Here is a 23,556-nt window from a genome sequence, read left to right on the forward strand (position 1 = left end):
ATAGCTATTGACATCATTGACCTATAAATACGTCCTCTTCAAGTTGATATACAGCAATTCATTATCCCTGTTTTGATATAATTGCTATTACTGAAAGCCCTTTGCTTTCAAGTGTTAATACAACTGCAGTTCATATTTCAGATTATCTGCCAAAAAGAAAAAACTAATTTCTAAATATTTGATCATAAAAGTTGTCTTCAGCTTTTACAGAGATAATTTAGTCAAATAATATCAGATAATCTTAGAGCAGATTTAACAGGCAATTGCTAGGGACTCCATCTAAGCAGCATCCATTTGCACTTATATAAATGTACTGAATGTGTAGGAAGACTTTGACAGCTTGCCATATGTGATTTCATTCTGTAGCCTACCTACTTTACCATCAAAAGTTATATCCTTTGAAGCATTGCCAGAATTACTTTAGCCCAGTAGATATGCTAGATGTGCCCTTTAAAAGCCATATCATTTCCTTTCTACTCTGACTAGTTCAATGTAGCATCTGCTCAACTAAATTCCTTTGAAGGTTAAAACCAAAAAAACCCCTGTATTACAGCTCACTAAGATGTCCAGTGTTGAATGAAGACCATGGATGCAAGAGAATAAATACAAGTTAAATGAAACTATAAAAGAGCATCAGAAAATTATCAGCTATCATGGGAACATCATAATCATACACACATGGAATAAATATTTGCATTTCAGGATAGGTAAGCGTTTTATTTAAAATAATAATAATAATCCCTGAATTTTATACTTCCATTCCATTATGTTGATTGTTTATATGCAAATTCTGATATTGCTGTGACATGAGTGCTAATGCCATAATAAAGGATATCACACATCAACAACCTGATTCAAAACAGCAAATATAAGCATGTATGTATAATCTCCTTTAAAATCTTTGGGTTTTACAGTTATTAAAAACAGTTTTTAAAAGACTTTTTTTCACAGCACCTTCCCAGGTGTTCTAGACGATAATGGATAGTCCATATCATCTAGTATCACAAAGCAGTTGTGACATTTTAGCAATATCTTCAGTTTAGCTTTTAGAATTTCTACAAATGCTATTTAAGATTGAAGGCTTGTGTTTTTACTAAAGAGCTGAATGAATTCCAGTAATTACATGATTTTCTTGTCTGCTCAGTTGAAAAGGTTTCAAAACATATTAAAATGGCAGTGTCCTTTCCTAGTCTCTTGAAACCCTGCAATGTCAATTTTAATTAACAAGCTGTAAAAGTTACATTTTTATATCTAGGATTTTTTTTTCATTTTCACTTATTATTTCACATGAATTTGCATCCTCACTAGGGATGTTGCAGACTTTGCTAATCTGCAGGGATTTATCACAAGAACATCATGAGAATGCAGACTGGACTGTGTCAGAACTAGCAACATCACTGTCCAAATTAGATACAGCACTAATGTGCTTGTACCAGTTAAATAGCTCCTAACCACTTAGAATGGAATAAGCATGATTTGTTTTACCTCTGTTTATTTTAGGGGCCTTCTGTCAGATCTTTCTTTACAGTCACAAGTTTATATAAACCAAGAGAAGTGTAATGATATCAAAAGAGAAGAGGAGAAAAAAAAAAACAAACTAGTATTAAGGAACTGGCTTTGATTTAGCCAAACAAAACATCTGGAATAGCCTTCATCAGCTTGTCCTATTTGAAGTGTACAAAATTCTTTCTGTAGACTCATTTCTGCCAAAATGCAGGAAAGATAAATCCTTAAACTATCAACACACATGAAAGAGAAGCCCATCTCAGTGGAGATCTCTCCAGAAACTGGAATTTGCTTATGTGCATTCCAGTGACTGAATTACTTTCTATTTTCAATTCTTCCTATGAATTGCCTTCTGATGGGAAGGCACTGTACACTTAAGCAACAATACATCCCAAACTGAATTTGGGAGCTAACAAAGAAGACAGGTTGAATCAGAAGAAGATGAAGATGGGAAACAGATGGCTTTAAAATAAAAATATCGTAATTTTTCAGCCCTCCCAAACATGCAACTAATCAAATGTATACCTATCACAATAGAAAAAGTTTTCCACTACATTGCTTTAGACAACCACTCTGACCCTGAACATTGTCAGGCCTTTGGAATGCATCATTCTCAGTGGTTAGGCACTACCACATCTACACAACAAATAAAGTTGCTGTAAACAAAGTATGTAGCATTTACAACTAATGTAGGAATCCTTTAAAATGCATTAACAAAATGTTGCTTCAGCTTAACTAAATCTGAATATATACATTTGCAGACAGGACAAGGAAATCAAGCTCTCATATGACCAAAATACTTAAAACACGAAACCAATTTATAACCAATTTAGGAAACAAAAAAAGAGTAGTCATTCAAAGTACTAGTTGCTTATAGGAACAGAGGGATTGCTCACTGACTTCCAGAAAATCTCTTTATTCCCAGTGTAACATAAGCCCCATGTTGATGATACACAGTAAAATGAGAACCATTCAAAATCCTGTGAAATCTTTACATTGCCTTATAGGCTGTGGATTAGACTTGTGACAGGTCAGGAGAAACAAATGCAGGAGGGAAAGCTACTGTTTCTCCAACTGCGTTAATGAGTTTTAAAAGTGGAAGCATCTCTTCCTATAAACTTTTAAGTCATGACTGATACATGCTGCCTCAATATGTGGAAAAGAGATATGTTTACCATATTAATCATATCTTTCCTATGCATATATTACAGAAGTTCAATTCACAGATAGCTCCATTGTCATTCAGGGAATGTCAGGAATGTATATGGCTTTGTATTTACTACTTATGCATGAATAAGTGCTGTCCCAAAAGAGACATTTTTCTGAAATGCAGGATGAAAAGGTACAGACTACGCCTCACTATACTGACTACATCCTAATTCAGCAGTACTCAGCCTAGAAAATACTCTTGTCCCCCAAAAGACCCAAAGACAGATTCTTAAATACAAAATAATTAATATAGGTAATAATTCTGTCATACACCTTATTAGTACAAGGCCAGATTTATTAATGCAAAGGCTTTAAAAGATATCTGGAATGCAGTATGTGAGCATGATACACCATATTAGTTCATAGATCCGTGTGATCCCATTCAACTACAGAAATGAGCCAGTATTTTCCCTTTCAGTTTTACTGTTGCCAAACCTCACAGTTTTATTGCCAATCACATGATGTTTGATTGTAGCTTCAAAGGCCTGGCTGTAGAATCACGATATTCCCCAAAAGTCTCAGACACCTCTTAAATATAAAAGTACACTTTTAGCATTTGTGGTAGCCGATGGAAAAACAAGAGTTGAAAATGTAAAGCCATAAAGGCTGCAAAAGCCCCAGAATGTTAACAGGCCATTTAAACTATTGTTATAATATACCTAATAACTTGAAACCAGTCTTACTATTTGAGTTGATGCTGGGGTGAGTTCTGAATATCAAAGGTTGGCAAAATTTATTTTGGTTGCTGAGGAAGAGGCATCTTCTCACAGCTCTGATTCTGAGTTGCTGAGTAGGGGCAGTGTGCTATGTCTCTTCTCTGCCTTCCCCTTTCTACCTGCTCACACCAGAGGCATTTCTTTTGTCTCTCTTGCTCAATTTTGATTCCCCCTCCCTCCAATATATGCAGATGCCCTGTCCTAAAGAAGAAGATTTTTTTGCTCTCAGACATATTGCCTCACTGCTGAAGGAAGATATTTTCTCTCTTTTATTTCTGCCTTACATTTCTAACTCCGGACAAAGGAGGTTTATCACTTCACTCCTTTGCCACATGTGAGCTCCTGCCTTTTGAAATGGAAAATGTAGTCCTAGTTTTCATCTGCATCATCTGGTGGCCAGTAGAATTACCTCTCTGCTGCATAGCTGGCTTTGGCTATGCCAACACTGCTAGAGCACGATGTGTGCTGGGATGGTTCCTGATGGCAGACCCTGATGGCATAGCTTGTAACAGGGCATTAAATTGGCTCTTCTACGGATTCACCTGCAGAGGGTCCTTCTGTGGCAGTGCCATGAGAACAATAGGTAAATAACTTCCAAGGGGAGCTAAGTTACTCGGTATTAATACAGGTAGTTCTGAACGTATGAGCAAACACCAGAAAGAACTTTTGATGTGAATGCTCAGCTGAGTAACTAAAACAAAGTATGGGTTCACAGCAAGCCTGACAAGTTTTCTGATGCTCTTCTTCCCTGTCCACTAAATGCAGAAACCAACCTGGGTACATTCCCTCTCATTGTAACTTTACCAGGAAGCTGCTGTCAGCCTCTGTGCAACGGAAACATGGACTCAGACGGTTCAAATGCCAGAAAGAAATACAGGGAAACATGAGGTTAAAATGCTAAGGCAGCATAAGTCTTTGTTAATGCTGAAGATGAACGGGGAGTGACAAAAGAATATAGATTAGCACTGGAAGAGCAATAGCACATGGATATGATTGTTTTGAATTTCCACTACAAACCTTGGGGATTAAGCACCATCAGCCTTTGACTTGCAGGTTCTCTGGGCTAGATGCCACACCAACTCTGCAGTGAAGACATTCTCCACAGAATTTGGAATGCTTCTTCTCTCTTACCAATCCTCTCTTCCCAGAAGAGGATTACTCTGCTAACCCTGACTGAAAACAGAGCAAGTAAAGCCCTGACTGAGGCTGTAATATTACAAGATGCTGGCAAAACCAGATTAAGACATATCTCTTAACTTTGTTCTGAGCCGCTTCTTCCTGATCTTGTGCTTTCATATGCAACCCCTTAATTGGACTGGTAGAACTGCCAGTGAGAATTTGCAGCTGAAGATATCACTGAACTGATCTGAGTTTAAAATATGGGTTTTTTTTAATTTTTGCAGGGTTAATTTTAGCCAAGATCCAGTCACTGCCTGTGTTTTTAATAAATACAGGCACTGTTTTATTTATTTAATAACCTCAAGATAATCCTTGAGTTTCTGTTGAGCCACTCTTTCTGAAGTGCTTGGAATGGGAATTCTGTTGAGTGAACTCGTACTGTTTCACTGCTACAAATCCTGAATCGTTTCATACATCGCAGAACATTTGAGTCAGGGTTTTCACCTTCCCTGAATCAAGTGCGGATGTAAAGAGAATCAGTCTTGGGAATGAGTTCACGTTGTAAGCATTCTAAAGCATATTTTCTTACTATCAATCAAAACCTATTAATTATAGTTTATTTCTTTTTTAAAATGAAATTTTGATCACTCAGCAGTACAATGACTTTTTGACCTTACTCTTAAAAGGTAAAATATATTTTTTGAGGTTTTTTCCCCCATCTCTAATGTGCCAGGATAGCATGGAAAATATATTTATGCCAAATTTGTATATTTTGTACCAGTATCTGTTTTCTCCCCCAGTCATTCCACAGCTGTTTGTTTTACTAAGTGACTCTATATAGAATATTCTCCAACTTCCACATGAATATGTTACAATGCAATGCAAAAAAGATACCAAACTACTCTGTAGCTAATTTGGATAATATGAATGTTGATTCAGGAGAACTCTTTGTCTTTCCTGACAAACCTAAACCAGCTAAATTGTCTTAACCATTTTCTCCAGACATTTTCTTAAAACAATCTGAAAACATTGCATCCACCAGAAAGCAAATGGTCTGGCTGCTAATGTTCTCAGTCTTATTTATACTGGAAACAGTTAACAGTTGCAATGAAAATACCTTATCAAAATCTTATTTTTAACATCAAATGCTAGAAATTATTAAGTGACATGAAAAGTCTTCAGCCTTTAAGCGTTAAACCAATGAGGCTATATTTTATTGCACAGAGAATCTGTGTGATTCATTTTAACCAGTGAATCCCTTCTGCATAAAGGCTTTCAATGTTTCAGCCTCAATGGCCGGTAAAGTATGTTCAAAAGAATAAATAAGGGGAACATGATTCTCATGTAAAATGACATTCTGGATTCCTTTAGTTAACTCAACAGAGAGCTATATTCAGCGGAGCCTGTAAGACAATACTGTTGGCAGTATTTAAATACACTGCAGAAGAATAAGCAAAACAACGTGATCAGTAACAATAAGTTAATTTCAAGTTTAAAAAATCAGTAAAGCATCACTATATATTGCATTTGGACTGACTACAAAGTGACAGTCAGAGGATTATTCCACAGATTTCTAATGCTGAAAATTCTGATGGCATTTACTAGCATAACCTTTCAACTCTGAGCACATCAATAGAAGCAGACAGTGGTTTGAAATATGATTCCTTGCAGATAGCATATCCTCATTCATCTGACTGTGGTGCTCTGTGCTCCATTGCACAAACAGCGGCTCACCCACTTCTGAGAGGACACTAATAAAAAAGGCATCAATTTTCAGCTCTAGTACTACTGTGATCTCTTTATATGTTCGACATCCAACATTAAATTAAAATGCTGTTATAAATCCTACTTTCTGAATCTGGAATGAGTGTTGGGTTTTTGTCGCATGAGACTGCAGCAAATCTTGTCAAAAGCAAGGAAGCACGTCTTGTTCACTCAGAATTAATGTTGTGGATGAAAGAAAGAGGTAAAAGAGGTTGAATATGGTGAACTGTGGGTGTCAAAGGCAGTGGGTAAAGCAGCTTTGGGGTACCAAACAGAGCATAACATTTGCTGCTTTCAATAAGTTCCTAATCAGTAATTATAACTACCAATTACTAACTGCACATAAAAACCTGTTTGTTTGTTATATAAAGTACTTAAAAAACCCACTGCAAATCTTTAAATTCCTTTACTCTTCGCAGTTTGGGCAATATATTTCTCTGTGCTAGACAAAACCTGTTCTGCAATAACCAGATAAAACAGGCTAAGTGTTTTTGGATCACTTCAAGACCATACAGTGAAGGTTGTTACAGAGTGTCTATGCAAAATTATGCATATTGATGTTGATGTTCAGGACTTCTGTCAGCTTGCCATTTGCACTTGAGTTGTCTTAAAAGTTCTTGGGTTGGGATAGGGATTAAAAAAAAAAATCATAAAGAAAAAATTATTAGGCACTGATGTGAAATGCTGTGACAGCAGGAAAGTGTTTTCATGTGCAAAAATAAAGCTGCGAACAGTGAGTGTGAGAAAGAAAGTGGGCAGGATATTTCTGTTGTGTAGAAGAGTGCCATACGTTTTGAAGCCTTTCAACTGTGTCTGATAACCTCTAATGGCAGGTATCCTTTCTCCTTTAAGAGCTAAACTAAGCTACACCGAAAAGGCAATAATGGCTTCAGCAAAGATACTGTGTCTATAGATATTTTCTCTTGTTCCATTCATTCATAATTATGAAGAAAAGAAACAAGCTTGGCTTTTTGGGGGTGGGGGAGTGCCTTGAAGAGTGGTTCAATATCTGGATCGAACAGAGGAACTTTTTCCCCCTAAGGATCCTGCCTGAAGAAACCTTGACATGCACAAAGTCAGAACCTAGACGAAGTTGCCCTGGTGAGAACGATAAGGTCACCCGTGGGATTGCTGAGATTATCTCTGTCAAGCACTTGGACAGCATGCAGTCAAATGATGCATCATGCAGTCATTTTCGGGGGGGAAAAATCAATTTCTTTACCAGGTCGCTATTTGCTTTTCAAAGTGCCCTTGTAGGCCTTCACCACCAAGCATTTATCAATTTAAATGTTGTAAATTGATAATGTGCCACTGTGCCTTGTACTGTTTCTGAATTATTTTGATACTTATACTTCCTTACTGCTCTCAAAATCTTCAGAGCTGCTCTATTTCAACAGAGCTCCTCCCTTGCTCACTTCTTTTAGCATAAAAGAGTACATGAACTTTTTTATGCTGAACATTAAGAAAAAAAAACTTCCTTAAAACACAGATGAACAACACAGAATTTGCCAGGGTTTTATTTACTGATTTTTAAAGGGGACAGACTATTAAATAATCGTCATTGTTAGTGCACCAGTTTACTAAATGAGCAGAACTGATCATTCTACTTAGTAGTGTTTAAATTCAGAACACTAAAATGACAACAAAAATAACAAGCTCTTTTCTCAATTGGCTATTGACTAGATTTGCTTAAAAAATTGTTGGGTTTTGTGTGAAGTTCCTGGCTTATGACTTTATTTTTTTCTCTTGGATTCTTTTAATAATACGATTATTATTTTATTTAGATAATGGTACGGGGGAAAATAAGGTAGAACTTACAGAAGGAAAGCAATTGTCAAGACTGCTTTATACTATTTTTAAAGCAAACAGAGCACAAAAGCAATCCTTTAACCATCTACTAACCTCAACCTAATTTGCATTGAAAAACAGGTAGAGCATAGTAGTTGAGGTTTGTGGTTCGTAAAAGCAAAAGAAATACATGGCAGTTGCAAAGCATTCTTAACCTCCAGTGATTTATTGGCCCTCAGCCAAGTTATCAGGGGAATCTAATTCTTCTTTATTATTCAAATAAACCACATTTGGCACCATGGTTCCTTTTCAGAATAGCTTCACAAATAGACTGAGTACTGTCATTTATTTGACCTTGTACTTGTGTGCTGTAGCTATAATTTTATTTGCCATTTCAGAGAACAAATGCACAGAAAGCCAAAATAAGGAGATAGGTTATGCTAGTACTCACACAATACATATGTAATATACCTGTTGGTTTTGCCTGTTTTGTTTTAAAAAGGACAAAATCTCAACATTTTTTTTTCTTCTTCATCTCTATTATCTCCTATTATGCCTGCAGCTGCATTGCTCTTTTTAGTGAGCTCTCTTTTCAACAGGCCAATTTGCAAACCTGGCCTGTGTCCTGGACAAGTAGGAGCAAAGGTAGGAAATATTTTACTTTAAGGTGTGGACCTCACAGAGGAGAAACAATGCATAACATCCTTGTTGAGTACAACTGATGGTGAGAGATGATTAAGAACTTGTTTTCCTGAAAGCAAAAATATCCTAGCCAGCTATTCAGCCCATAATATTTTCCATTAACCCTGAAACCTCGTATGTCTGACAATTCTACCCTTTGTTCTGGACAGATTCTTCTCCCTATTTGTTACTATTTGTGTTTCAGCATATTTTTGGCCTGAGTCTCAAACATAGAGACTTTGCAACAGAACTGAAATCTCTTAGGTAAGCACTCATTTTACCATCTAGTTTTGAAATATCATCCCTTTTCTGAAAGGGAATTAGGGACTGGGTATTAAAAAAAATGTCTGTTACCCTGATATAAAAAAAATTACCTGCTGACTTGAATATATCAGGGAATGGATATATATGAAGACAAAACATTTTACATCACTACAGAAGTACAGTGTAAAAAGCTGTTTGTATAGGCAAAAGGATAATCTACACCATCACAGGTCATGTTGCCTAACCCAGGGAAGAAATCCTGGCTGTATTGCATGTTTCTAGGCATGTCTGGGTCTTCCAACAAATATTGCAGTTCCTGATACTACTGAATACTGGAAAGTACATTGAACTATTTCAGCTTGCCTCAAGTATAATTGAACTATGACAATTTGTACAGACTAAGGATATAACTAGGAGATTTTGGCCCATTTCTGTTGCTTTTATTCTTTTCCTTCTCTTGCTCATTATCTTCAGTTAACTTTCTGTCTTTGCCTCTACTTGAAATTCATCTCTGTTCTCTGAAATTGCTATGATTGCAATTCCATAGCGTGCTCTAAAATCCATGCCTGCCAAACTTAAAATTCTTAGTTAGCATTAGCTGGAAGATAAAGTGTTCAAAACAATACATATCTGTGGGTGTCTACATGCAAGGTACAGTCACTGTAATGTCAAAAGAGCATTTATTGTAATTTTTGTTTACTGTTCAAATATACTGTTATTTTTTGCCAGGAGTAACTTTATTATCATCATTGCCAGGCTACCTCCCAAGATATTGTTTTATCAGATTTCTTTACTATTAGCCCTGCAGCTATCTTAAAACATCAGCATCCATTTGTTTTGTACCACTGGCTCTCAGTGTTCAGAAAAGAGAAAAATTGGGTTCTATGAGAAACTGTTTCACCTGCTAAGATCTGGTATAAGGACTATTTTCCTTCAACTAAGGGACATGAGATTTTACTTTGCAAGTACAAAATATATTGTATATTATTTCCATGCATACTAGTTAAAAAAAACCCACCAAACAACCAAACAAAGATAAAGTCTCTAAGAAGTCATACATCTAGAAAGTAAGACTCTGAAGTCAGCACTTGAATAAGATGATTCAAATAAAATTGCTTAGCAAAATTAGCCTGAGGTTCTATATAAATATATAGTTGGGGAGTACCAGGATAGGAACCTATCAATGTTTACCTGCAGAGCAAGAAATACACCACCACATGTATCACATAGCACCATTCCAGAAATCCAGAATTCATGAGTATTTTAAGATTGTTGTAGTGCAAACAGTAGTATTTCCAATAGTCTGAGAAACTGTTTTATGGATATTCTGGCTAATATTTTTTGTAACAAATAACCTTTGAATTGTGATTTAGTAACAAATAGCTACAGCATTTCTTTTGTCATTATTGAGACCTAGCTATATAGTATTATAACAAGAGAACAATATATTAAAAATATAAATACAGTAGGTCTGAGAAATACAAAATGTCTCCATAAAGACAGAAGAGAACAGCAAAAAACAGGGATATTTTAGTAGATCTCAGAAGATTTCATCTATGATTACATTAAAATCCACAGTCCTGGTTCAGATTTTTGGGAGTTCTTCCATCAATACTTTCATTAGTGAATGCAACAAAATGTTTGCAGTGATGTATCAAACACTGTAACATGCAAAGACAATTGCTTTATTTATCTGAACCCTTGCTTGAAATGTATCAAGATAAAATGTAAAGTCTTAACAACATGATGTAAGTTTAGAGTAAGGAAAGATATACCAATTCCTATAGTTAAAAAGACAGTGGCAGAAAATGCTTTTAACAGGAGACTAGCATAGGGTTAAAGCCAAATTTTTCTTGAACAGATGATATTTCAGATGGCCACACTATTCCAGATGCATCAATTTCCTTGAAAATCCAATCCATATATGTGCATATGCTGTGCTGGCAGGAGGACTGACTGAAATGGCCAAAACCCAAGAGCTAATATTCTTTTGGCCAGAATAATGCAATTATTATTTTCCTAGCTATCAGTCTAAGCATACAGAGCCATCTGTTATGCAAAGCAAACATACACATCTCAATTACAGAAAATGCAGTTGCCTTGACAGAATTTGGATTACACCACTAACCAGGGCTGTAAAATTTGTTTTAAGCTAGTGTATAATGGACGCCTTTCAGGAGTTTCCTAATTAGCATTTACCTGCTTAAACTAATTATCCATCCTTCTTCTTTACTGGCTTATTAGACTTCGTTGGATACTATGCATAAAACAGATTAATATGAGCATAAGACAATAATAAACATTAAAGTTCCAATTCTTTACTGTATTAGCAACATGGTGGCGCACCAATTTCAAAATTTGAGATTCTTGATACTAACTCCCAAACAGATTAAGGCAGGGATTAAAGCCTATTACAAAACGAGGGACTTTAATGAGAGACAAGAATACTGATATGAGTTAGAAACAGCTCTGTTTCCATTTCTATCATTCGGTTTGCTAAAGCCAGCACAAAATAACAATTACTGAACTTATTACAGCCAATTGTTTGCATGTTCTTTGAGGAGTTAATGAACCTCTATTCGGATTCTCACCAGATAATATTTAAAATTAGTCTTTTTCTGCACCAAATGTTAAAATTTCACATTTCACTGTTGTTGGGATACAGCAAAACTGACAGTTGCCAGCGCTAATAGTCGCCTCCTCATAGCAGTATGGGTCCCAATTTAAAGGAGCTGAAATAAATATTAACTCAGTTTTTCTTTTCCTCCTCAGGGTGACTGCAATAGAAGTAGATTATCCTACTCTGAAAATCATCATGCAAAATCTTTCTGCTGCATTTCTAAGTACAAGCAGAAATAAGCTATCCTTCCTAAACATTTGTGAATGCTGCAGGATTAGGAATAAGCATCAACAAACAACCTTCCCCTCACTTTTGTCCTGCCTTTTAATCTTTGAAAAACAGTTGTCAGCAATTAAATGAAAAAAAAAAAAAATTTATAAATATGTCTTTTCATATTAGCAAGCATTTGTGAAAGTGGCAAAATGTGTCCTTGTTGGAACCCTCCCTGCAAGACATTTTAATGGTCTCTTTCAGCATTTCTTGACTCCAAATGACTCCCTGTCATCGTGTCAGCTCCCTGGATAATGCAGGGTACTCCATAAACATCCAGTAATAGGACACAAGGGAAGTACTATTAGTGTGTCCCTTTCCTATCAGGTATAGAGGTTTAAAGTTCAAAACAACTGAGAAAAGAAACTTCATTTGTTCTCAATAAATTAATAATGATCCTTCATGGCAAAAAGTTTTCAGGCACGAGTTTGTCTTATCTCAGTGTCTAATACTGATAGATATGTTTTCGCATTACTTCTCAGGATGAACCAGATGCAAATTTAAAGAACTAATTCAATAATCCATGCAAAATACAGAAACCAAATTGTTATTTCTTTGAAGAATGATAAACATAGGAATGCATCATACACAATTATGTTCTAGAATCGAAAGCATGTACTTACTTGGGACAGGCCTAAATAGATGGAGACAGTTTCTGAAATGTACAAAAATTTTCCTTCTTGATTTAGTGCAAATACAAATCCATCCAGGGACTACAGAGTAAGGAAAAAAAAAGTGAATAGATTAATAAAAAAATTCTAAATTCCAGCTAGAAATAGATTCAAACAAATACATCACTGTACAAATTGAGGAAAATGTTCTGGTTTCTATGAGAGTGTTTTTAATTTGAATCCTTAAGACAATTCCTTTATATTTTGTCTTCATATTTACAAACAGCATATGAGTATATTTGAAAGTTCAAGGACTTATTACCATGCTTACATCTGCCATATACTGTATAAAATTTATTTCATTTGCATGACAGAAGAAATATAGAAAAATAAAATGTTCATTTTTTTATAGGAAGAAATAAATAAGGAAAACAAATAACTTTCCAATCAAATGGTATGTAAGAAGATTCCCCTCCATCCCCCAGAATGAAAGCAGAGAATTTCTACTTCCAAAAACTGAAAAATAAAAAATAAAATTCTACCATCATTCAAACCACTATGGACCTCAATAATTTGTTAATTAATTGAGGATTACACACAAACGTGCACGTGTGCACATTCCCCCCCCCCCCTTTTCCTTTTGTGAAATAACAAACAAAGCCAATCAGCAGATTACTGTCAAATATGTTTACAGCTTAGGTCTATAGAAACGTTATGAATTTCATCCCTTTGGTGTAAAACTCTAGATCAGATTTTACTACGACAGGTTCAAATCTTTGGATGTGGTTTCCATTGCAACTGCAAAAATCAAAATACAACTACACAGATTAATGCATACTTTCTGAAACATCGGTGCAGTTAATAAACAAAGGACTATATTCTAAACTGACACATAGAGTAAATCACTGCACATCAAGATGGAAATACACCTCTAGGAATAAGATTTTTATGCTTTTTGTGAGGCTGATTATTGGCAAACAAGCATTCACTATTGCAAAAGCAAAATCACAAAATTCCAGAAATTAGAAATGCTAAAACAACGCAGAAAATGAGAAACACCCTAAACGTTGGGATGAATAGGAAACAATCCTAAGAAATCCCATCCCAAATATCCCCTTGGGATAAAGGTATGTGTAAAGTAAAAATATAGTAAGTAGTATTATAGTAAGTAGCATTTGAGAGAACAGCCTGGTTTTAGAAGAAAAAAATAAGAGATGCATGCAAATTTGATGGATATATATGATGACAAAGTCACGTAATCATTTCACTCCTTTTCAAATACAGAACAGTGATTTCTGAGGTTTTTGAATTTTTTTATTCTTCTGCTTCTTGATTAATTTCTAACACGCTCCTGGTCAGGAGCCGTCTTTGGCAACTGTTCACCCCTCTCTGATGTAGTAGGTGGTGGAATTAGTTCAAAAATCTGTGTTTTCTAAAAAGAATAAACCACATATTGGAAAACAAACCCTCACTAAAGACACTGCATTAAAGAAAGACTCTAATTTATATTTATGAATTAATAAAAATGTAAATCTGCATAGATTTCCTTCACGTAAAAACATTTATATTATGCAAGCCATTTATGGCCTCTTATAAATCATCATCATTTCTTTTCAAATGATTAACATCAGTTCCTTGAATTTCAACATCAATAACAGGTGAAAAATTTGGAACAGTGAAGTTCAAACTTAGATTCATACAAGGACAATCAAAACCTTTATGCATTTATCTACCCACTACGCAGTATTTCTTTTGCTACTATCCACTTTCCCTGTCATGGAAAGATCAGAAGAGTAAATCTTTAGAGGTCTTGGCTTAAGTTTTTCTGATGCTCTGTCCCATGCTCCTGTGAGGAAACTGGTTTAATTCTATGTTAGAAATAAAACTGAGAACTGTCACACCAATTCCCTGGCCACCTATATATGTTCTTGCTAGAACACCATTCTCCACAAGCAACAATAAAATACCATTACTGAATCAGACTAATGGCCTATCTGCAGTGGTCAGTTTTTCGGGGTCTGGCAGTGTGTACCTAGATGCTCCAGAACAGTTTGAAATATCTATAATTATTATGTAGGTAATGACAAGTCAGCTAGAAGTTTCTTTCTAACCTCCAGTTGTTACTAGTTGGCATGACTGTGATATCTGATATTCCTTGTAAATTTTTTTTTTTTTTTTTTTTTTTGGTGGAGGGGATAATCCTGTTATGTTCTTGGTTCAATGATATCTTGAAGAAAGCAGTTTCACAGGTTATTTGTGTGTCGTATAAAAACAACTTTCCTCTTCTGTTTTTTACATATCCAAGCTTTTAGTGTAGTTGCCTTGATCTTCTACTTGAGAGAGTTACATACAGTTGGAGCTCATTTATGATCTGTTCTGTTTAGTACATTGCATTAGTGTGTAATTACCTGGCATATCTGGATATAGTTTTGTAAGAACAGCAAAAAATAATTCTCTGAGTCACTGATGGCTTTCCTGCTTCTTTTCTATGCATCATCTTATTTAGAAATTCAGGCTTCTTAATGAAACAAAGGTTTGAGGAAAGCTTTTAGTACTGACTAGGTGGAAATATTTTCCTCAGTGTTGCTTTGGAATTGGCTGAAACCAGTTTTGCTGGAAGAATATAAATTAATAGAACTATCTCTGGTTGACACAACCGTGAGAAGAAATTTCAACCTTCATGGCTGACTTTTGGAAAGTCATTAGCAGCTAGTTCAAGTGTTAAAGTGAGAAGTGTTAAGACATCTTAAACACTTGCTACTTTTTCATCCCATTGACTCTGATTGTCTCCTACTAGTTAAACACGTTTGATTCTTTACCCTTTTATTCTCTTTCTGGGAGACTTCCTTACTTTTGCCTCCTAGTTTTACAAGGGAGGTACTAAGGAGGCACCACTGATGGGACTGGCAGGGCCAGTGCAGCATAACCACAACTCCTTTGGTTTGATTAGTCACTTCCTGTGCCATAAAATTAGTTCATTATGCAACTGAGATTACTAAATCATGGTCAGTTCTTCTTTCTCCATTTCCTTTCCCACCTCCCTGAAGTTACGCTTGGGTACAAATACTGACCAAATTCAGCATTTTGTTCCGTGGAGTAAAATCAGAAAGGTTTTGTAAAATCAGAAAGTATTTTGTAAAAGCCACTGATTAACAGCTAATGGAACATCTAACTAATTCCATGCCCAAAATACAAAGACATTAGAACAAAAGCCCCTAGTACTAAGATCAAGTCCTAATACCTGAGAAACACAGCAATAAATACAGGGGGAGAAATAGCCACCTTCCAGTGCAAGGCAATTCCTCTCACCACTATGAAAGGGCTGAGATGGACCACTTTTGTGACAATGTTGTTGTTCCTTATACAGGTCAAACAGTAGTTCTGAAGGACTGTCTCATTCGTTATTCATAGGTATTATTTATGAATATTTATTATTTAAGTAATGCGTGTTGAAATTTTTCAATTTTTCATAAAGCGTATGTCCTTTGTGCATGCCAAGAGACCAGCAGACTTCAGAGGAGGTGGCAGGCAACATAACAGAGGTTATGTTATATACTGAAGAGGAGTATGTGATACCACTGTATACTATCTATTCACAAACAATTTTGTTTTAATGAGAAATATCTGGAAGTATTATTCATCTTACTTATATATAACTAAGGACACAGTAAATGTGAGGTGTACTCGATTCAGTCAGCTTTCAAATCCCTCTTTTAATATGAGTGCCACAGTGTAATTTCCAGCCAGAATTTCTGAACAGTTTCACTGTAGTTCAAAGGCAGATAGGATTTCTGTTTCAGATGTTCCACAGTTATCATCAACAGTAATACACAAATAGGACCTGCAAAGATAACTGTTTTTTTCATAGCATGTCCTATTTTCATTGAAGCAGAGGCCATGAACAGAGAGTGCCTTCTGTTAGGAAAATATTCTTAATTTCTTTTTTATTTTTGTAAGTTAAGTTGACTGTCATAAAGTAAGTCCTATCCCATCTAGTGTAGCAGCTGAAAAAGGGTCAGGGTGACCTCAGATGCCAACTTTGAGCACAATACAGTATAAGGAAGACTGGTAACTTCTTGTTTAAACCTACACTTACTGGTTTTATGTAAAATGTGATTAAAGCTGGTTTCCTAGTACTTTTGATTTCAGAAAACCATTATGTATTATGCTGTTTCAATCACCACAGGCTACTTTTTAATTTTTTTTTTTTTTTTAACTGCCCCACTGTTTTCAACAGGCGCCAATTAAGATTCTGGGGTCAAAGGGTTAATTACATCTTCTTACCCACTATGTAGAATTTTCTGATTATTAACCAAGGTTGGATTAAGATGAAAAAGAACCGACACATATGTTAATGCTTGCCCCTCCTCGAGAAGATTTATCATAATACCACACTGAAATCTATATGCTTTCTTCAAAGCTGTTAGAGAATGAAATCTTAGAGGAAACACTAAAATAAACGCTTTAAAGACATCTGATCTATTGAACCAGTTTTCTTATACCGGAAAACTGTTCTAAACTAGCCAGACAGGACTGAGACAAGATTTCCTTTGTCACATACCAGCAATTCAATGTGGTAGACACGAAGGAAGTGAGATTCAAATGTAAAAGTCACTAGCTACAGCACCTCTGAATAATAAAGAATAATTATAATTTATATCCTCTGACATCAGAATAATATGAAAATGTAAAGCACAGGTTTTTTACCCAAAATACTAAGTGCTTTTTAGAGTATTTGTAGAATAGTGAGATTACTTCCTCTCAGGATATGAAACCTACTGTACCACTTTGACCGAATATGCACTAATGTATAATGCATCGTACTAAATGGATTTATATTTGCCAGAGGAATTTTGTCCCAGGCATTTTTGCATATTCCCACCACAGGCAAATTTAATTCACTGGAGTCTTACTACAGTGTCCTTCTGGAGAGTATCCCCATATTTCATACTATCCATGAAGTCCCTAATTCTTTTTAGTGTATTCCAATGCTGCAAAAACCCCTGTTACCCTGACCTAAACTCCAGTTAGAGTGAAGAATTACCAGTAGGCTAGGTTATTTTAATGACAGATTATTTTAAACTAAGCCTTCACCATCTGTTCCACCCCCTAATTATGAATGCAAAAAGAACATATTTCACAATTACATCAGTAAAAAGTAAGATATACATGATTTAAATGCATGCATGTGTTCTTTGTCCAATGCAGCATGCATCTGTGATGTTTTTCTCATCATTCAGGCTCTGATCAGGAGATAGGGGCTGGGGAAGGGAATACTTCCCCTGATAAAACAGATTAATTGATATACTAAACTTTTTCCTGGCAAACAGCTCATCTTAATGAGAATTTTTCGCTGTTATGACATAATGATATTATAACTGGAGCTAAGCATTAATTTGAGGACAAAGCCTGTCACCAATTAGACATACAAGATTCAATAACAGCAAAAATATTTTACTCTTCTTTTTGAGAAAGAGGCAGTATTGGATGCAATTGACATTTATGAAAGCAAATAGTCCCTCTCTTATGATAAACATACCATTGCATCATTTACTGTGCTACAGCATGGCTTAAAAAACATCGTTTACTAAAGACAGCAACAAAAAAGTTTCATTTCAACATGGCAACCGTTCTAGGCTGGGTGGGTTTAAAACGAAATAAAAGGCATAAATGGTGGCTAACAAGAAATCTGATTCAATACCTCAGTGCCTATCTACTGTGCTCTCACTGTTAAGATATCAGAGTAATATCCTCCAGCAACTCTAACAAACATACAAAAGCGTAACTGCTTAGGTGGAAGATCCGACCTTGGGCTTTCACAATTAAGTACTGTGAGACAACAGGAGTATTATTCCTGGAAATAGGATTTTATGTGGGATGTATTTGATACACATGAATAAAAATGAGTAATTACACTTTGATCATCTACTGACTTACAAAAATCTCCGAAAGCTTTATTCCTCCTCTTCATTTTTTTTAATCCCTTTCAGAAAACAAAACAAAACAGAAGCCCAAATAAAATAAAAAGTCATAGGTCTCATTGCAAGGTTCCTTGGGCTACAAGCTTTTAACCATTGAATAAAAATCCTAACATCAAACACATAAACCATTTTCAACTCTCATACCACTGTCATTTTTTTCAACCATAGTCCACCATAAGGGTTATATGGCTAGATGACCATAGACTCCTTGTAAATTAATGACACATATTTGGCAACAAAGCAGCATGTATTTGGCACCAAAACAACTACAGTAAAAAAGATGAAGTAAGAGAACAAGCTCAAAGGATGTGGTTAAAATGGACTTTGATGCCAGCTTCCTAATTTGTCATCTTTGTGCTCTTTGCTTCTATGGTCAGGATGCAATTTATGACAACAAGGAGGTGCCAAAAAATAAATGTGTCAATAATAAGGAGGTCTGCTTTATAGCTCGAAGCCAAGAAATGAAGGAGGTAGAGTAAATTTTACTGATTCCCTTAATGCATCTTTCACCAAGCTTACAGAATAAGTATGTTTATGTAACCGAAGCAGCAAAAACTTTACTACTTGGTTAGAAAAAACAGATTTTGCTCCAGATCAGAACCACTGTAAAAGTGGAAGTGTAGAGGAGAAAAGTTTAGAGGCAAGAATAACGTTTAAAGGTGGTAGTCAGGTTCTTAAGGTTGTACTCCCAGGTTTAGTCACTGATAATAGAGTGACAAGTATCAGAGATGAGCCTAAGAGTCACAGAAAGGGTAAATCTCTAAGTGGGAGCTCAAGAAAAAACTCAGAGATGAAGAGTTTGACATTTTTTTTCACACAAAAGCTATGAATGACTTTTAGGGATCTCTGTCTTGTAAATAGCAATTTATTATTTTTCTAGAAGGCCACTCTATAGTGCTGCAAAATCCAAAATCATCCTGACTGCATAGAGGAAACTGCACTATGAAAGCTATTAGACTTGCTGAAAAGTTGGCATCACAGTAGGGGAAAAAAAAAATATCCTTGGGTTATATTGCAGTGCTATTAGAAGAGAGAAATAGTGAGGTTTGCTAATGTGAAAAAAAAAAAAAAAAAAAAAAAAAAATCCAGGACAGACAGTTTGCATTTATTCTTTCTGCACCCAGTTTATCACAGGATAAAGTTGTTTGGGGTATTTTTTTGGCAAATCCCATCATATAACATGCAGACAACTGAGTCAATGCCAAAATACAGATAAGAACAACAAAACTGAGTTACATGATAGAAGCCAGATGATCTTCAATTATCTCAGTGACATTTTTTTGTCAAGTACTTTCACTCTTTTGCTATATCTTCTATATCTCTGTTTATTATTGTGCTTCTGTTTGATTAACTCATCTAAATTACTGGGCTGAGCTGCTGAAATTCTTCATGTAGATTTTCATGTAGAAAACACACTGATGTGCATTGAGGGAATTAAACTATTTCTTAGAAGAGGTCTGATGCTTTACCCAGTACAGCATTAGCTCTGCTGAAGTCAGCAGGCTGCGCAGGTTATTTTAATTTACATGTTAGGCTTCCATGGGATTAAGATTTTAACTGTCTGATGACCTACTATAATTTGAAGCTTTTGGATTGTTTTACATTGACGGAGAGCAGGTAACCTCTCTTGAGTAAAATATTTTAGAACATGAGTAGTACCCACTAGTGAGAGATAGGAAGTGTGAGTTTACTTTCTTTGCTTCTTTTGAAGGGGAAAAAGGTAAATGATACAAAAATCTTTTACATGACACATAGACAATTTTATAGTAGTTATATTGCAACAAGACTTTCAGTAAACTGTATATCCCACGTGTCTTATCAGTGGTTTCCAATCTGTGGTTTTCCATCTGACTGATTTCAACTTGAACCATTCAAACTGAGAACCGAACTAGTCCAACATTTTGGACAATCTGAACTATTCATTCTGAACACCTTCAGCATGAACTGTTTGAAGGGGCTGTGAAAGGTAACTGAAAAAAGTAAACATTGCCTATAAACTTAAATTCATCACACAGTATTTAAACCACCAATGGACAATTTTTGGTATTTACTGGTACACACACACACAAAAGGTTAAAACTGCTGTTCTCAATGACAAGTGTTATTTTTTCAGTGTTCATTTTTCTGCATAAAGGATTAATTTCCAAAACAAAACACTGATTTACATTAGTACATGGTATTAGTAGTTACTATGAACCACTGTTGAAAACCTCTGAATTTAAAATCTTACCGGGAAGAATATTTATACTGTCTTTGCTATTCTCTTTTCTAAGAGGAGGGATAAATATATTAGTGTAAAGAAAAAGGGAGAAAAAGGACTCCTGAGGGAGGGATTCAACACTGTCGCACTTAATTAAAATTCAATTTTGTGGGAGTTGTGTATTAAAGCACTGACCTTTCATCTTTATGATGCCAATTCTGATGAGCTCCTACCCTTCAATTATATAGGATTCCTTGTGTTGGTTCCAGAGTGTTTGGACAGCAGATTGTGATGCCAATAACTGCATGCCATCTAATACAATCAACTATATCTATTTAGGATGAGACTTATCATACAGAGATTACACTATGTATCTCTTATCCTGAGAATGTGATCGCTTTAGGACAGGATTAAGTATATACCGGGCTGTGGACTGGCTTTGCTTTGGATACAAAGGGTTTGAATATCAAGTGGTTTCTGCCCTTCGGTGGTACAAATATTCTAATCACATATGCATTTGTGCACCGAGAGGTGCTGACCTGAGTAAAGCACTTGACACTGTATGCACCTGCATAACGTTTACTACCGTAAGTGCCAAAACTGAAAGAGTAAGGTGATGCAGTAGCAGGAGCTATGATAAATAGTGAGAGTTAGCAGAATGAGGGCTGAGTCCCCAGACCTGCACCTCAGACCACACAGCAAGACATTGTGGGAACCTGATCTGACTGGAACGCTGTGTAGGTAGAAGCACCTATACAAGCACAATTGATTGTGGAAGCAATAAGTATTGTTGTGAATGTTATTGCTTCCAAGCAGTAAGCAAAAGCTACAAGTTTAAAGCCTTTTTGTGTAATGTATGAATATTTTAGTTTATGTAAGCTCCATTCAAACTGATCTTGTATTCATTATATATCTGCATGTTTGGTTCGCTTTTCTTTCAATCTACACAACCTGACAGTTTGTGAAAGTAAAGAGATAAAGGTATCTAAATGTCTGTTGTCCAAAAAAACTATGTGAAAAAATTATAGGGAAGAATTTGTGATATAGAGTTAATTGCACTCTTAAAACAACACCTGCACTCAGTAGGTACTCAGACGCTCTGATGATTGATCCTGACGATTGGCTTTCTAGAATTAGACCTCTAGCCCAGAATGTGTTCTCACTTGCATCACACAGTTTCATACATATGAAGCAGAGAGGCTGTGCTCAGGGAAGAACAGGATGAGAAGCTTATGTTTAGCATATTTAATCTATTAGATGGCAACACAGACAACCAAAATAGATTTGAATGAGAAACTGAGTTGAGTTCTTTGCCTGGCATATCATTCTGATTTATACTCTTCTTGAAAGAAGAACATGTTGAGAATACTTTATAGACAATAGGATATAGAGATAATAAGAACACAGAACATTCAGAACAAATCCTAAATCCATTCAATCAAGTGCCATTTCTAACTGTAACCCTTATGCAGATACATGGAAAAAACCCCACACCCATGATATCTTCAGCCTTTTATTCCATGTTATAATGCAAAGATGACAGAACCTGGTCCTAATCAGCTGAGAGTTCCTCCAGCTGTCATTAATCCTTGTACTAATGCAGTAGAACCATTTCCTACACCAATTCTTTCTCCACCTATGGGAGTGTGGAGCAGTTCCACAGATGTCCACTCTGAAGTCTTCTAGGGTCCATGGGTCCATATACAGCTGGACTAAAAGGAGCCACTCACGTTTCCAGTAAAGACTGGTACATAAAATCCTCCAGAACTGTCACTGTCACTTGACTCAGTGCTTTGCGTCTTGAAACAAGAAGAATCTGGACTGGCATGAATTAGAACCTGCTATTTACTAAAAGTTAAGTTTATAGAAGCATTAAAAAAAAAATCCCACAAAAGTATAACCCTTTAAGGTCTGGATTGTGAAGTGGTTCTTCCAATCTTAAAATTAAGTTCCCTCTACTCTGCATGTCTGTCTGTCATACTAACAGCATTCCAATTTATGGCTATTTTTTTCTAGATTTGACAGTGGGCAGAGGTCTTGGAAAAATCCCTACATGTTTAGTGAAAACAGACTGATAATGCAAACGGGACCCTCTGAGAACCTTTGCAGCAATAAAAGCTGGACCATGAGTTTCTGTAATATTAGATATCACAAAGCAGAGACCTTTCAAATGCACTGAGCATTGAAAAAGTCTTAGCCAGGTTGCACTGTCTTAGGCACAAAAGTCAATAGGAGACAAGATGGAAATCTACAGAAAACTATGCTATGATGTTCTGGTACCCATAGAAGATTTGGTTTCCATTCACTCATCTGTGCAGTTAAGAGCAGAGAACACAGGAGTACTGCGAATATGGGAGACTAACAGAAAACCAAACAATTAACTTCCTGAAACAAGTTAGAGACTTAATTAATAAAAGAAATATATCAAAATCTTCCCCTGAAGTAGCTGTCTAGTACATCTGCATTCTACACAATAAAGCTGATCTCTATGCTGGGTTCCAGTACTTCCTTCAAGGTTTTTGAGGTTACAGTGCTTCAGTCCAGAAGTACATTTCATACGAAAGTGGGGAAGGCACAGTTATGTGAAAATTATCCTGTTGGAATTGGAGGTCTGGTCCTGAATGATTTCAGGGAATCAGCTCAGTTTGCCACTACAAAACACCATTGCTATGTTGACCTTCCACTTCTGTTTCACAGCTGGAATATGAGACCAGGTGAGAAGACAGCATGTAGCTCTGCCATCAACAGGACTCTAATCTCATCCTAAACTGTGAGGAAATACTGTTTTTCTCCCTCCCTCCTTTTTTTTTTTTTTTTTTTTTTTTTT

General features: G+C 35.8%; 1 protein-coding gene across 1 annotated transcript in view; it reads right to left on the reverse strand.

The window, feature by feature from the left end:
* The window catches only part of NPAS3 (neuronal PAS domain protein 3), a 532,332-nt gene that overhangs the window by 175,819 nt on the left and 332,957 nt on the right, over positions 1-23,556 (reverse strand). Inside the window, exon 5 of the mRNA XM_026849299.1 lies at positions 12,561-12,650. Within this exon, the coding sequence (XP_026705100.1) occupies positions 12,561-12,650 (90 nt within the window). The remainder of the gene's footprint in view (positions 1-12,560; positions 12,651-23,556) is intronic.

Source organism: Athene cunicularia, assembly GCF_003259725.1.
Source record: "Athene cunicularia isolate RWA chromosome 5 unlocalized genomic scaffold, athCun1 chr5_part1, whole genome shotgun sequence".
NCBI lineage: Eukaryota > Metazoa > Chordata > Aves > Strigiformes > Strigidae > Athene > Athene cunicularia.